Source organism: Schistosoma mansoni, chromosome 2 (genome assembly GCF_000237925.1).
Source record: "Schistosoma mansoni strain Puerto Rico chromosome 2, complete genome".
In the NCBI taxonomy this organism is placed as follows: Eukaryota; Metazoa; Platyhelminthes; class Trematoda; order Strigeidida; family Schistosomatidae; genus Schistosoma; species Schistosoma mansoni.
Window position 1 is genome coordinate 2,797,932 of NC_031496.1, and position 17,632 is coordinate 2,815,563.

Genomic DNA, 17,632 nt, shown 5'->3' on the forward strand with positions numbered 1-17,632 from the left:
TACTTTTATAAATAAAGTGTATGGTTACTCTTAATGAATTGGATTCTATACATAATGAGAGAAAGAGAGAATACAAAACATTAAGGTGAAAAACAGATTAGTGGAAACCATTGTTCATTTGATGATTATGAAAGAAACTGTATATATGAGAAGCTCATAAGAGTAGGGTAAACATCTACACATTTAATTGATTTTTAAGGTTTATGTCAATATTCTTGTTGTTAATATTTATGAACTGAAGGTGATTCATCACCTTTTGGTATATGTATATTCTGAATGTTTTGTTTTAGTACTCTTGTAGTGTGGGTTACTGATATCCATAGAAGTAGTATATGATGATGATCGGACATTGAATTTATTTTTGGCAGAAGACCGATAACGAAAGAACGGGAACGGTACTCAATTGGTACGAAAATACATGAATAATTATAATCGGAGACTATGGATGGATATTTGCAGAAGGAACAGTCAAGATTGAGTCAATGGATTGATAATTTGCAAATTAACTGTTCACTATATGGTTCTCATATTTTAATGAGATATTTTGTAATGTTGTGCTAAAATACTTTCGACTGTCCCCACCCGTCTTCTTGTTCACTACACTCTCATAAATTCACAAGCATTATTAAAAACAAATTTGATAGTGGCTAGTAGTAAGTTGTGAGTTCGAATCCCGGTGAGAACACTAACATGGGTGTAAGTAGATTTAACTTCAGAGTCTCATTTAGAACAAAACACACGTCGTATATTTCACTGCTAGTTACAATCAATATAACTGACGATATTACTGAAATAGTAATATTTTAAATTTTTACAGAAATATTAGCTTTCTCGTAAATGTGATATTTACGATAAATAATACAAGAATAACAAAATATTGAAATCTTGGACGATTTCTCGGACCAAACGCCGGAATGGAAATTTAAGAATCAGATCCGGGACCGTTGCGCTCCGAGAGATCCGTCGTTATCAGAAGAGTACCGAACTTCTGATTTGTAAAGTTCTATCCCAACATAACAAAATATTATTCACTTATTTGTAATACGGTTTCATTGTTTTACTATGACAATAAATATTTATCATTTTATCATGTTTTAATTAAGTCTTTTTTTGCTTTCTTCTACTTAGAAGTTAAAAATCAATGATGTAATAAAGTGTTCCTGACATCCGAGGAGAAGCAAAGAATACAATGGACAGCTCGGAATCAATTAGATGATTTGGACTTCGCAGATGATCTGGCCTTTATATCCCATACACACGAACAAATGTAGATGAAGACAACTAGTGTAGCTGCAGTATCTGCATCAGTAGGCCACAACATACACAAGGGAAAAAGCATGATCCTCAAATTCAACACAGAGAACACTAAACCAATCACCCGTGATGGAGGAGCTCTGGAAGATGTGGGATCGTTCACATACCTGGGAAGCATCATCGGTGAACAAGGAGGATCGGATGCAGATGTTAGGGTGAGTATGGGCAAAGCAAAGGCGTTATTCCTACAGTTAAACAAAATATGCAACTCAAAACAACTATCAAACAATATCAAAGTCACAATCTTTAATACCAACGTCAACACTGTTCTAATGTATCGAGCTGATAATTCGAGAACTACTACAACCATCATTAAAAAGGTACAAGTATTTATAAATAGTTGTCTACACAAGATACTCAATGTCGATTGGCCAGAAACCATCAGTAACAGCCTATTAATTAAGAGAACAAACCAGGTTCCAACTGAAAAGCAAATTATGAAAAGACGTTGGAAGTGGACCGGACACACAATAAGGAAATCACCGGACTGCATCACGAGGGTAATCCTAACATGGAATCCGGAAGGGAAGCGGAAAAAAGGATGGCCAAAGAACAGTTTACGCCGGGAAATACAAGCAGATATGAAAACGATGAATAACAACTGGAAAGGATTGCTCAGGACAGGGTTGGATGGAGAATACTGATGGACGGCCTATACTCCTCCATGAGGGGTAACAGACATAAGTAAGTAAGTTCAGGCTTTAGTAATTATAAAACTGCAATAAGAATCGCAATATTAAATTGTTAATTTAACTTAGAAAAAGTCTTTCAAGGAAAATAAAGTTTAAAAATCAACGAAACAGTATCGAATTTCTTAGATAATTTATACTTATAGAAGAGCTATGATGACTAGTATTGGGGACGGTTGGAAGAGAGTTAGGGGCGGCCAAACCAAAACATGGCATCAGTGTTTGAAGTCACTAACTTCTAGCCTGAGCCATGTTGGCAGATGCAGACTACCTGGTTGGGGTCCGCGTGACTATCGTAATAAATGGTTGGAGACTCTAGGTGACATGGCTCAGAATCGATCACAATGGCGTAGGTGTATACACTCTTTATCTTCCCTTAAACCTTGAGATTAAAATTGCTTCATATCTCTCTTCCTTCCTGTACTATATCCTTATATACAACCTTTCCTTATATACTACCACCACTAAATTAATTACTTCTATGAATCCGGTGTTCATCTTGTTGTGCTAAAGAGGTATGGCAACTTGGACCGATGCATAAATGTGCCTGGTCCTACGTTGTAGCTGAATGACTAACTGAATCTAGTTTTATGGTAGGTTACTAGTACCGTTGTATTAAAAAACAATCTATAATTTTATGATCATAAGAAAACATAAACTATAATTCTATAAATGTTCTTCTTGACATCATCTAATCATACCCTTTTGTATGAAACAGTTTGTCATTATTGAAACATATATAATTATCCAGTGATTACACTTGACCACGTATGGTGTTATCAGCTGTTGTCCTACTCGATGTAAATAGATCATTAGCAAACCACATAGCCTGGCCTTAATCACTTTGATTAGATAACTGGTAAAGAGGATTGTAGTATTTGTACACTGAGTTCCTTTTGTGCAATAGGAGAGTAATGTTGATAATGATCAAAAGATAAGAATTTCTCATTATGCTCAGATTTTTTTTTTTTATCTACAGACAAGTAAGAGTGGTGTTAGTTTCAATGGTTCAGATTAAAGTCGTTTCACTATAAACTAGATAGTTCAATCCCGATTCCTATGGTATCATTCAGCCGATAGGGTGAAACGACTACTCTACCAATCTAAATAAGTGTTGAATATTCTCAAGTACTTTTGTATTTTCTATCTACCAAGATAAGAGAGTCGTTATACTGAATCAAACAATTTGCGCTATTGTAGGAACCATCTAATAAAATATTGGTTACATGATTGATGAACTATTGATTTTTATGATTAATATCTCAAGTAAACGAAGTATACTGTTCCTATTTTGAAGACAGTGTCATGACCAATGATTTTGATAGCGTTATTTAGGAATCGCCAGTATTTGTTTTTCAATGCAACTAACATTTGACTGAATATCTACATGAGATGGTATGGATTACAAGCATTGAGGTAATAAATACTGTTCCGATGACACCAGCAAACTAGAATTTATCTTACAGCTAATGTTTTCGTCATGGTTTAAAATACTTTCTAATCATTGAGAATATCATGACTAATGAAGCGGTTCCAAATTGAACGTCTTCATAAAGTAGCATGAATAAGATTTCATTATGTTCTTATCTTCTCAGTTATCATTTCTCCAATGATACTCCTCTCCAATTCAAGGTGGTTTACGTAATTCACTGAAACGTTATTTTTAGTATATTTAGGATGAAGAATTCTTACATAAAATGGTGAAAAGACTCTCAGTATATAGTTTAAAATGTACTTTATTACGATTTCACTAAAGCTGAAGTAATCTAACTCAAACTGAACATCAACTCTGAAATGCAGGTACATCCAGATGATGTGTCAAAAATAGGACGAAACGCTCTTTGTTCTGAATTTTCTTGATAGCCACTATCCATCTTTGCTTATAATCTAACCTACTATGTTTTTGTGGTTAAACAAATAAACAAATCGAATTAATTCATTAGAATTTGGCAAAAAGAAGTAAATCTGAAATATTATATAGTTGACATCATGAGTCAATTGAAGCTAGACAACCATGGAAAACCTGGAAGTACTGGACAGCCGTTTCGTCCTACTGTGGGACTCCTCAGTAGTGCGTATCCACGATCTCGCCTCGCGAGATTCGAACCCAAGACCTACCAGTCTTGCTCTAGAGCACTTAACCGATAGACCACTGAGCCGACATCCAACGGTGTTGATGTCTAACTTCAACCAATCCATGAAATAAGTTCAACCATTTTATCATGATGAAGACAAACAAACAAACGATTCTATTTTGGCTAGAAACATTTACCATCTTTAATGTATAGAGTCACTTACTTGAATTGTCCATTGAACAATATTGAGTGTTCATATAGTCTGTTTTGCTTTCTTTATCAAAACCTAACCGTTTATTTTGTAGTTTATATCTTTTAATTTGTTTGTCTCTCTTACTGTTAGTTTGATTCCGCTGCAATTTTTTGTTGAACACTTCTTGAGAAGATGTATTACAACCCAATTGTTCAATTCTGGTGGGATTTTCCGCAAGAATACTGTTATGATTATTTAAATGATAATTTTTCATTTGATTTCCAGTCAAACTTTCCTTTGGTATCTGTTTAATAGAATCTGTGTGATAATTTTTAGTTCTATGTTGTTCACCATGGTTACTTTTTGGAATAAGATTTTCTTTACTTTGTTGTCTATGTGATTGTGTACTTACTACTCTACGACTTGGAATTTGCTTTGTAGGATGAGGATATGTATCAATTTTATTATTGGTGAAATTGATATCCCTACATGGTGTAGATGTTCTAAGTGAAGTTGATTGAATAGATCTATGAAAAGATTTTGATAATACTGAACAAGAAGAAGACAAAGAAGAAAGAGATAAAGATGAATTTCTTCGAAGAGCTTTTGTTGATAATTCTTCAGAAAGTTCACAACTAGTTGCATCTTGATCATCAGTTACATCATGTTCATTTTTATTAAGAAAAATTCTCACTTCATCTAAATCATTGTCATCATCATATGCAATACATGACGTTGATGAGAATGATGATGAAGATTTCAATGTGTTGGATAATGTATCATTTTGATGCCGTTGGTGATGATGATCACTGTTGAAACTACTTCGATGATTTTCCAAAGAATACATAAGTGATAATTCTGATGAAACTGGTAATTAAACTAAAACTGTTAGTAGATAATGATTGAAAAGGTAGTTGATATTGTTAGTTCAACTGTAGTGAATATCATTATATTGATAGGTATGTTGTTAGGGAGATAGTTACAAATCTGTTAACTCATACTCCTCATTCATCCTTTTTATATATGATACTAAAAGACAAAATTGGATGAATTATTCATTTCAGTAGTCTATGTTGGTAATTCATTTTAGTTTTTAAATACAAAATAATCATTGAACAAACAAATAAGTAAAATTTATAATTGAAACTTGATTTAATTAGTAATTGGAAAAAAGAAACATAGTTAATCATAGATGGATTGTGGCTAGCGGTGGAATCTAGGACTCACGTTTCGTCTTAATCGGGACTCGTCTAGCGGATGCCAACTAGGTAGTCTACACCTACCAACATGGCTCAGTCCACTTGTCAATGACTTCATGGATTTGTGCCACGTTTTGGTCTGGTTGCCTCTAGCTTTCTTCCAACCTACTCATACACCACAAAACATTGCACGTCGGGGCAGTCGGTGGTTGGGCATGGGGTTGGCGACGCCATCCCGTAGAAACCTAACTCGCTATTAAACGCTAACCAGTTCGATCAAAGTGATCTGAGATATATTTGTATATTTGTACAAGTCAGTTTATATGACTTACATTAAGCGTAAAAAATGTCAGAATTTTTTTTTTTATTCATAGGGATATTATAAATTTATCATTGTTTATATGAATTAAAATCTAAACAATGATTAATCAAATTCACTTAGTATTGTTTGTTTGAATCTTCCAATTGATGTTTAGGACTGCAACTGGTCCGTCTCTTATTTGTATATGTGCATATTGTGAGTATTGTCTCGATATTGCTTTAATTCACAAGCATTATAAGCAAAAATGGATAGTGGTTAGCACATTCTGGATTCCACTACTAGACAATATCCATTTTTGCTTATAATGCTTATGAATTAGGCCTGTATCCAGGCAATTCATACAGGATGCACATAAGCCAATAAGAGACTGATCAATTGCAGTCCTAAACATCAATAGGGAAGATTCAAAAAAACAATACCAAGTGAATTTAAACTCCACCCCATTGCACAAGCAAGTGGTTATCAGGACTTAGTAGCTGAGTGGATAACGAAAGGAACTGGGTTCGAGTCTTAAATTGAACATCAATTCTGAGATGCAATGACATCCAACTGACGAGTCCCGAATACGAAACGCGCGTCCTGGATTCCACTGCTAGTCACTATCCATCTTTGCTTATAATGATTAATTCATTTGAAATTATCAAATTGGACAATGATTATACTACTTATTTTACTTATTAACTTCATTTTCCTTAATTAATTATTTTATAACAAACAATTTGTTAATTATAATATATAGTTGAAATCATGAGTCAATTGAAGCTAGACCATCATAGAAAACCTGGAAGCACTGGACGTCCGTTTTGTCCCATTGTGGAACTCCTCAACAGTTACTTTAATAAATCATTCATTACATTTATTAATATAATTTAGACAATTTATTCCTGATAATAAAACAAAATTACTATCAATCTTTCTCATCAATTCAATTGACCAACCAATAAATGATGATAACATTTATTCCTATTTAATTGTATATAAACAGATAGAAACTTTAGTATTAGAATATTAAATAATGTATGAGTATATATGTATATATGTATCAAATTCAATTGTAGAATGGTTACCATGGTAACCGTTCAATTACAGCTCTATCCTTTTATAATAACTTAGTTTATCCACCCACTTTTTATAAATTTTATAAAAGTGATCGATTAACAGTAGGCAAATTATACTATAGAAATACATGACAGAAACTTGTCAAAGTTTAAAGAAATGATTTCTTTTAATAATATGCTGTTTTCATTTTACTTGTTACCATGAGTAATATTAGAGTAGTATTGTATTTAAGAGCAGCATATTTACAACTGAAGAACATTTGGAATTCAAATCAATTGTCAATAGACACCAAGATCAGAATTTTCAATACAAATTGCAAGATAGTTCTACTGTATGGGGGCGGAGACGTGGAGAACTACGAAAGCCATCATCCAGAAGATACAAGTGTTTATTAACAGTTGTCTACGCAAGATACTTCGGATCCGTTGGCCAGACACTATCAGTGACAATCTACTGTGGGAGAGAACAAATCAGATTCCATCCAGCGGAGGAAGAAATCAGGAAGAAGAGCTGGAAGTGGATAGGACACACAATGAGGAAAGCATACAACTACGTCACAAGACAAGCCCTCACATGGAATCCTGAAGGCGAAAGGAGAAGAGGAAGACCAAAGAACACATTATGCCGAGAAATAGAGACAGACATGAGAAAAATGAACAAAAACTGGATAGAACTAGAAAAGAAGGACGAGGATAGTGTGGGTTGGAGAATGCTGATCGGTGGCCTATGCTCCATTGGGAGTAACAGGCGTCAGTAAGTAAGTAAGTAAAAGTATTGTATTTATAAGTGAGAAAATATTTCCATCTTAAGGGAGTTATAATTTAACTATATATTTATATCTGTATTCTGTTTTCTGTGCAAACTGAGATGAAGCTTCTCATAACATTTAGGAGAATGTAAATATCTGGCTTAGGTTTCTACGTATGAGATAAACATTGGTTAGCATCACTATTAAATTTTATGCAAAGATAATGACAACTTTCATACAACTGTAATATCGCTTTGATAATCTGTGGCAATCATATACTTCTTACCATGCAAGTTGATGCAAAAAACGCGGGTAGGACTGTTAGGATGATCCTGAAAATTTCTTGCAATGAACATGACAAACTCAGGAAACATAAGGAAGCATTTTATCCGATCAGCGTTTGATTAGAAGTTTTGCTAGAAATATTGCGAAAATGAAAAGTCACATGTAGAGGTTCTGATTGGCTGACTACTACACTGCTACTAGGTTTAGTAGTATTCTAGAATTTTCAGGAAAACTCAAGGACTTCTAAAATACTGTAAAAACTCTATATTTCCTGTACATAAATGGACCTTTGGAGTAAAGTATTTCTCACGTATTTTGTGCTTTTTCTCTCGTTTTCAAGTCGCTGTGTAGTTCCAGCATGGGATCCGAGTATAGAGTTCAATCAACAAGACTTATCAGGGACATGTAATCATTATATCCAAATCATTGTTGGTTCCAGTTTAATTCTAGAAATGAAGGAAATCCCTCAAATCATAACTTTTATTTGACAAAGTAATTTTCCGTGAGGTTAGGGATATATCTTGAAGTTTAAGATGCGGGAATTTCAATTGCAGTCTGAAATTGTTTAGAGAACATCTGAACATCTGGAACACTAAGTAGCCTTTTGGTCTTCGCTTTTTGGACTTTTCAGTGGTGTGCTCAAACGGTTTCGCAAGAAAATGGACCAACTACCTTTAGATCTGTTGTTCAGTCCGATACTATTCAGCTACTTAGTTAAAATTTTATGGTTCATATTTTGAACCCAAGTGAACTTATGGTAATTTCCAAACGTATTTTACGGTCGTAGATAAAAACTGACTGATTTCAGATTTTGATTACTTTACGAGTCCTTGGTTTTCAAAAGAATTTTGAGCAATCCATCTGAACTCTAGTCACCAGTGACTTAGTATTCTGTAAGTAAACGGTTTGTGGATTAAACAATAACCCACTGTTTACTAATGATTTTATCTGAAAACTCATTTCATTTTACATGGAATATTTAAATATAACCAAGTGATTAATACATTCAAAAAGGATACGTTATTGACTATTAACCTGACTTATGGTAGCTATTAAGTTATAGGTTTGAGATATTGTAGTGAATGAGAACATGGGTGGGGACAATCGCATGTACCGAGGGAGAAATTACAGACTATCTCACTAAATTCTGATAACTATACAGTAAGCAGTTAATTTGCAAAATAACAATCAACTGTCACAATCGTCACTGTTTCGTCTGCAAATATCGATCCGTCTTCTCTGATTTTATTGTTCATGCATTTTCATACCGATTGCGCTTCATCCCTGTTCTTTCCTTATCGATCTTCTGCCAAAATACATTCTATGCCTGACCGTCACCAAATACTACTTATATGGATATAAATAGACCACACCATAATATCATTCAAGAATGAAATAAGTAAAAATTGATAACTTGTACGTTTTCATAATGCATTATATAGCGTCTACTTAATTCTTAGCAGGAACCTAATATCTACAACCTTTTACATACTTTGATACAATAATCCTACTTTCACACACATAAGAAATCTAAGGCATTTTCGGATATTTTTGTCACAAGTAGATTTATATGGAAAATTTTTAAAACGAGAGTACATAATGTTTAGTTTATCATCTTGTGACGACTAAGTTTTATGTTTTCATTATTAGGATGTTGAAATCTGAATCTTTGCTTTCCTCAGTGAATAAACCGAACTTTACTTTATTAGGTCTGATTCACAATTCCATTATCTTTGATATTAGTTAAATAGTTATAATATAAGCTGTATCCTTTGGCTCTCGATAGTCTATTTCATCCCAAAATTTTAAACCTGCTTAAAAGGCACGTTATAACAAGAGGAGATTATTTATTTATTTAAACACATAAATATCGGTACACGGAGGCACCAGATATATATAAGACGCACAAATCTCATTCGACTTGTGTGAGGGCTGTGATACTGCCAAGGTGCCAAAATCGAAGCAGGTGGTTTTCTTAGAGAGCCACACCCAGAGACTTTGACCTAAAGATCTGATCCACGAAGCAGTGGAGCATCGTAAGGAGATGCAGTCTCATGGTAGCCGGTTACCAACGATTGGTTCATATGCCATTTGTTCCTTCAGGATACTGGAGCCAGCCCATGTGCACCATTGGTTTGTAATGAGGGTTTCCCAAACTCCCCAAGGTGGACCCGGAGGGTCCACCAACCTGGTTAAAGAACCGGACATTTGCTTTTCGTCCTCTCAATTTCCTAAACAACAGTAATATCACGAGAAGGTAGTGAGTAGGACTTCCTTTGCAGAGGCTATATACGCGCGGCCATGTGAGAGCATTTCGAGAGGGAGAGCGGACTCTCCCCACTGCCGGCCGTACCAGGGCGTTCGGGGCACAAGATAAGATTGTTCAGAGAAGTCTAAAAAAATTCACATTGGTAAATGATGAAAATAACATTGTAACTCTGACATAACCTTTGGTAATAGATAAAACAAATCATTTTGTTGAGTACTGAAGACTAAGTGTTGATGATTATAATCAATTTCGTGCATCGAAATTTATAATAATAATAAGCGGGAGTTACATATATCAGGCTATTGGATGGTCAGTTTTTCTTATAATGCAGTACTGTGTAAAAAATATTGCAAATTTGTTATCTAATGAACCATCATAAAGAGTAAAGGTGATCATTTAGGCGTATCGTGCTAATAGTCATTAAAAACCACACCTTACAAACGTTTCGATATTCATCAACTACTTTATTCTTTTCATATGATTATATAATACATCATGAAAGTAAACCTTAAAAATCTCACTCTTCTTATTTCTGTTCTGTTCTTATAAACAATCTATAATTAAACATATTTTCAATTTAAACATTGATCTATTTTCATAGTTGAAATCGTGAGTCAATTGAATCTAGGCCACTATGGAAAACCTAGAAGCACTGGACGGCCATTTCGTCCTATTGTGAGATTTCTCAACGGTGCGTATCTACGATCCCGCAACACGAGATTCGAACCCAGAACATATCAGTCTCGTGCGTGAGCACTTGACCTCTAGACCACTGAGCCGGCCGCCATCCAACGGTCTTAATGTCTAAATTCAACCGATCCACGAAACTGAGAGACACATCCATCAATGTCTTCAGTGAGTTACCATCTCACAAAAGACCTGGTTGAACTTCACTGGTCACTGCTTCTCACTAGAACTCCAGGATATACCTCTTGAAGCCAGTCACTAGTGAGCATATGTTGATTAATATCAAAACCCGTTTTGCAGTTAAGCGGTCGCGCGCGAAACATATAGGTTCTGAGTTCTAATCTTGCGAGGCGATATTGTGGATGCGCACTGCTGAGGAGTCCCGCAATAAAACGAAACGGCGTCCAGTACTTTCAGGTTTTCCATGGTGGTCTAGCTTCAATCGACTCATGATTTCAACTGTTAAAAAATCGTTGTCAAAATAAAGTTATTTCTTTATCGACTATTAAGGTAAAAGTAGTTATGTAGTGATATTGTTATACAAATTTTGGATGAAAAAACAAACAAACATCGTAGATGTTATCCCAAAATGCGAAACAAAAACCAACAATATAATTGTGTAAATATAATGATGTTATGCTTTTTTGTTTCAACTGAGTTCATAAAGAGCACATTAATAAGACCATAGACGATAAAACGTGAATGAAGCGAACTAATATAGTAGTAAATGCTACGAATTTAGAGGGAAACTACATCATATTTATTAAAGAAAAGTGATTATAGAAGATAAAATTGAATAGCAATAAAGAAGAAAAATCATTTTTTTCGAAACATTGACAAAAACACATAAGTTAGGTGATTAAAGAAGATTTCTGAACACTGCTTAGTAATTCAAAAATGCAAAACCTATTAATTCTATTTGTTGATCAGAAGGGGTTTTGTAGAGATTTCAGTATTTTCGTAGTTGAAATCATGAGTCAATTGATGCTAGACCACCATGGAAAACATGGAAGCACTGGACGACCGTTTCGTCCTATTATGGGACCATTCAGCAGTGCACATCAACGATTCTATTTGATTAACCGATAGAATTACCCTAACATGTATATTCTGTTTGCATGATAATCTAATTATGTATAACTCTAGAACTATTATTACATCTTCAGTGAAATTCCTGGAAATAAAATCAAGATGTTAGACAACAATAGGGTTGAACAATTACACTAAACTAAAAATATACAGATCGCTTTTTAACCTATTGTTGAGCTAGTAGTACCATAAACATCCCAACATTTTCAAAAAACACCAGGGAAAACCGGGTTCCATCTATCTACACTGTAAGCTTTTAATCTTATATATAATGATCACCACTAACATGTGCGCCAAAAACAGGCATTTATTTTAACTTCTGGAAAACTACGTATGGAAGTCCACGTTTCGAGTCCACAAACATAACCAACGTACAGGTATACTGATGCCATAGTAGTTAATTACAAAGCTATGGAATGTATTATATGATAAAATATCTCGTTAGTTATATATTGAAAAACTTATTATCAATTCACAGTATGCTTTCATAAAACCTGGTGATCCATACCATGGTATTCTGAATTTTTAAATGAAGCTTCACTCATCAACGTCTATGATAACTAGATTTAGTGCTATATCATATAATATTAAAAGTTCTCACAGTGGTTAACAGTTGGTTTCTTACTGGCAGACATAGATAATACAGGATCAGAGGTACCTCGTAGCACAAATAAATTCACTGTTTAGTCACCTCCACTAACAGTTAAAGTAAGCCTATTTATACAGAACTATTATTTGTTTATATATGGTGTCGTAAAAGACAGTCTTTTGGAATCTTGACTCCTGACCACGTATATTGTCCATACAATACACTAAAAAATTTACTTTATTCCGAAACTGTCTAAAAAAAGTGGAAATACGGACTACCATATCGCCATTCATTAGTGGAATTATGAGTACTAAATGTCAAGTAATTATTAGTTCATACCTTGATTTCATTTGAAAACTTGATGGATTCTTCTGAATAACCCGTTGAAAAACTTACTTCATCATAGGATATTATTTAATAATTTGGTTGGAATTCATCATTTTCACTAGTACTTAAATAAACTCGGGTCATTTAAAAACCTGAATGCATTGTGTGTCTATCGAGTCATCGCAGCTTAAAACAACGACAATATCCATATTTGTTATTGAATATGATAAGTCATGCTGATTGAAATCTACACTCGGATTCTAAGCTAGTCTCGTAACCCTCAAGCTAAGTCTACACAGCAACTTGAACACGAGAGAAATGGCACAAAATACACGAAAAACACTTCACTCCAAAGGTTTATCTATGTACAGAAAATATAAAGCTTTTATAGTATTTTAGAATTCCTTGGGTTTTCCTGAAAACTCTAGAATACTACTAAACTTGGTAGCAGTGTAGTAGTAAGCTAATCAGAAACTCTTCATGTGACTTCGTTTTCGTGATATTTCTAGCAAAACGTCTAGTTAAACGCTGATCGGATAAAATGCTTCCTTATGTTTCCTGAGCTTGTCATGATGTCTATTGCAAGAAGTTTCCAGGATTTCCCCAACAGAATAGACAAATTATGTGAGGAGCCTACTTCAATTGCTTAACGATTAAACTGTTTAATGTGTCTTCCATCAAAAAATGTAATATCTGTCACTTTGAGATATATAAATTCTTAGTTGTGCCACCTGACTAGTGCATTTAGTCCAATTCATCATACATTCGTTTTTCCTATAATTGACAGTTCTATATTCAAGAGATATACGAATATCATTTTGCATATTTCGTCCACTGATGCTGTACTTTTAAATGAAAATTTTTCAAACTTCTTTTGCTTTTTCATTTTATGATTTACACTACTAACAAATTAATCACACGTTCAGACAAAATAGTTTATGAATCACATCTTTTCAAATGATGTAATCACCTCAGTGTTGACTCTCTTTTTGCATAAATTTAGTCAGGCTTGTAAAGGCGTCTGAGCTGTTATCAATTTCAGAATAAATGTATACATAGTTAGCACATGAAGTAACAAAAAGTAAACCGTCAAACACTATTTTGGAAGAAAACGCACGGTTGGAAGAGGATATTCAAAATAGAAACCAGGTAAATTGATTCGTATTATAAAAACCGAGTGATACACACGTAATCCTTAAGTAAAAGTCAAGATAAGTGTAATAAAGATATAAATTAATATTTTTTCGTAAAATCAACTACAACTGTTTTGGTAAAAGTGTATGAAATCCACTAATCAAAAAATTTTTTACATCACACTGATTAGGTGGAACAGAGAATGAACGATAGAAAAAATGATTTGACTCTTCTAAAGTAAGACGCTATCCGTTGAATCCTTTCGTTAATGAGGTCAAACAAAATTTCAGAGTAAGTTGACATAGTAAATACTGGATAGAAAAAAAGTGCTTTTGATATAGGTAATCAGATGTTGGACGATTTTCAAACATATTTAACCGTCCTATAAATATTTTGAAAAGTAAAATCTAGTGTCACAAAGGATGAATAGAAGAAAATAAAAAAATCTCACATATATGGTTTATGATTTAAAATGAGTGCTCAAACGTTCATACATGATCAATGGTGTTGCTTTCGGTGACACTCAGAGATCTTAGCCTACTTTCATCTGTAAAAAGGTGCGAGAAAACTTGGTTGAATTTCAGCTAAAGTGAAACATCCAGTAAGGGATATTCATTGATTCTGACTGTATACAAAATACCATGAGTAGAATATTTGTAAACCACGTTAGATTTACCACAAACCAAAAAATAATGCGCCCTAATATTTACTGTGAATTCTTATGTGTGATAAGGAGGGAACTGTTTATTTTGGTTATGAATCTGAAATATACACCCCAAAATATTTTGATGTAACCCAAGAATATTTTATTGCAGTTTACTTGACTTACAATCGTTGTAGACAATCTTCATTAACAAAACCAACCACAGGACTTAAAATGGTATTACTTAATACTTACTAGTCTTTTGGTTTTGAAATAATTGTAGTAGGCTGTAACTAATCATCTTTTTTCATCTACATACAAGCTGACACCCTTAAATTATTGGGATGATCCATAAAATTTCTCACAATCGACAAGAAAAGCCCAGGAAATACCAAGAAGCATTTCATCCAATCAGCGTTCACTAGACGTCTTGTTAGAAACATCGCGAAAGTGGAAAGTCACATGAAGAGTTTCTAATTTACGGATTACTTATGCTGCTATTATGTTTAGTAACATTCCAGAATTTTCAGGAAAACCCAAGAACTTCTAAAACATTATGCAAACCCTATATTTTCTGAACATAAATGAATCTTTGGAGTAAAGTGTTCTTCGCATATTTTGCGCCTTTCCTCTCGTGTTCAAGTCATTGTGTAGTTCTAACTTGGGGGTTACGAGACTAGCAAAGGGTTCGAGTATATCGTTCATCAGCAAGACTTATCATAAATATCATGTACATTTTGAATTAGTCTTATCAGCCGAAGTAAACCTGAGACTTATCAACGGAAAATGTTTTACTTTCGAGAGCAATCAAAGTGCACACATAATCATGTTTGTATTTTGCTGACCTCTGCGAAGAGATATAAAAAGCAAACAAAATACAGTACTAATATTTAAACTCCAGTAGTTCTACCATTATATATTTGGAAGTATCTCAACTTCGTCGGTCTACTAACTTTGTATGCAGTTACTCATTGCACAAATGAGAGAGCTATTTTTGACTATAGTGTTTCCTGATGTGTTTCTTGCTTTTACAACCTAAAGTTTTGACCGCGATTATTTAATTCACTTCGTTCATTTAGGTTTGCAACTGATTCTATTTGTTTTCAAGAAGCAATGATGTGTTTTACGCTAACTAGTTTAATTAAAACTGTAGTGGTCAATTATTCACTTTTATACTTAGTGTTTAAGTGCAAAAATATTGATCCATTTATGAGTGCCTGTTCGAGTATTCTGAGGTTTTTTATTTTTAGGAGTGGTTAAAACTTGATGAATTCTGTTCTGTTAGCAGACAAGCATCTTTTTTAAATCCTGAAAAAATAAAACTGTTTCTACATCAGTATTAGGCAAATTGTTAGGTGTAATGTTTACTTTCAGTCACTATTTCAAAGTAAATGTCAGTAAGAGGTATTTGATTCAAGTATGTTACAACATAAACAGTTGGGAGTACAAAGCGATTTTAAAATTGTAAGCATTGTAATAAACAGATAATATTGATATCTCAAATACTGGCCATTGGTCTTCGTTCATTGAGACTTAACAAAAGTAAAGTCGATCGATTTTAAGTGACTTTTAGGAAGTGAAAGTTACTTCTTGTCAAAAACTAACATAATACATCACGGCTAGACAGTTGGTACTCAAGCTAATGTGAACTAGAACACACCGCACTACCAAATATCTTAATTCCCTGTTAAAAAGATTATTTGTCTATAATAACCAGCACAGTACATTTGGGATAATGACTTAACAAAACTTTGCATGAGAAACATTCAGACACTGGGTTGTGATGAACAGATTTTGAATTAAATAGACAGAGTACGAAGATCTAAGAAGCCTCATATACGCTACTATGCATTTGCAAACAATTCACTGTCTCCGCATTTAAATATAATGAGCATAAAACTTTGAGTTGACGCCGGTACATCATTACGAAGTATCACTGTTTTTAGTCATATTTGGAGAGACTTAGTTTTCTAAATGACTTGCTAACCGGGATCTGTACCCAATATTTCCTTTCCAAATGCCGAATTAAGTTGTTTCCTACAAATAATTTAGGTTAACCATCATCACCTTCAATTTACAGTACCAGAAATCTCAAGTTCCAGGAACAAACAGCTACATTGCGCAGGACATAGAAATTGATCGCAAAGTCCTGCGAAAGAATATTTTATCCTGTAATAGGTTCGAGTAGTCCCATAGCTATTACCGACACACACCGGACTTCTTCAATACCCACAATAGGTAATAGATAAATGGATATTAGTTCGAATTGAACATATTTAAAACAATAAATCTCCACAAAACAATAAACTGTTTGTTCAACATAAACTTTTCTTCATGTTGTGAGACATAATAATGAGAGATTATTCTTGTTCTTGATACCGTAAAAAGCTGAAGTTTTTTTACGTTAACGATAATCATGATTATTGTCTTATCAGAAACACTTCTACGCTAATATTCGAAACATAAAACGTTATATCATGAACTTACCCAAGACGAATTTTTAAAGATTGAAAGAGTGCCTATTACCTACGGTAAGTACGCGAAGACGTAATGTGATAACCGAGTTGTATTAAACGCGAAAACGTATAACCCAATCAAAAGCCACCTATTTAGTGTCCAACATGATGTTTAAAACAATTACTTTTGAATCTCGATTAAAAACTTATGCATGTTGAGTGTATTCATCAATTCTGTTCATTAAAGACAAATCTCATAAACCTAGTGAGCAGTCAGGAAAGCATTTTCGGTACGTACTTGGTGTATGTTTTCACTATCTAGTTATTGATCAAGGATTTTCATACAACACATACTTTAAGTGAAATAACTGCCTGTTTAAAGTATTTATACACTATTATTATTCATTCATTCGTTTATTACACCGTGAGTTTGACATCGAGGCGCAACACCTCAATCGCTATTTTACTTGATTTACCGAGCATATCGTTCAGATACAATTTCGCAATAAACATTTAACCTATATATATCAGGATTGACTGAAAATTTGCCACAC

The 17,632-nt window shown here is 33.8% G+C and overlaps 1 protein-coding gene across 1 annotated transcript in view; it reads right to left on the minus strand.

Moving 5' to 3' along the window:
• Positions 1–4,293: 4,293 nt before the first annotated feature.
• Positions 4,294–17,632, minus strand: part of Smp_170980 (hypothetical protein) — a gene marked incomplete at both ends in the record, with an annotated part of 39,407 nt that continues 26,068 nt past the window's right edge. The window contains one exon of the mRNA XM_018795327.1: positions 4,294–5,138. Within this exon, the coding sequence (XP_018649651.1) occupies positions 4,294–5,138 (845 nt within the window). The remainder of the gene's footprint in view (positions 5,139–17,632) is intronic.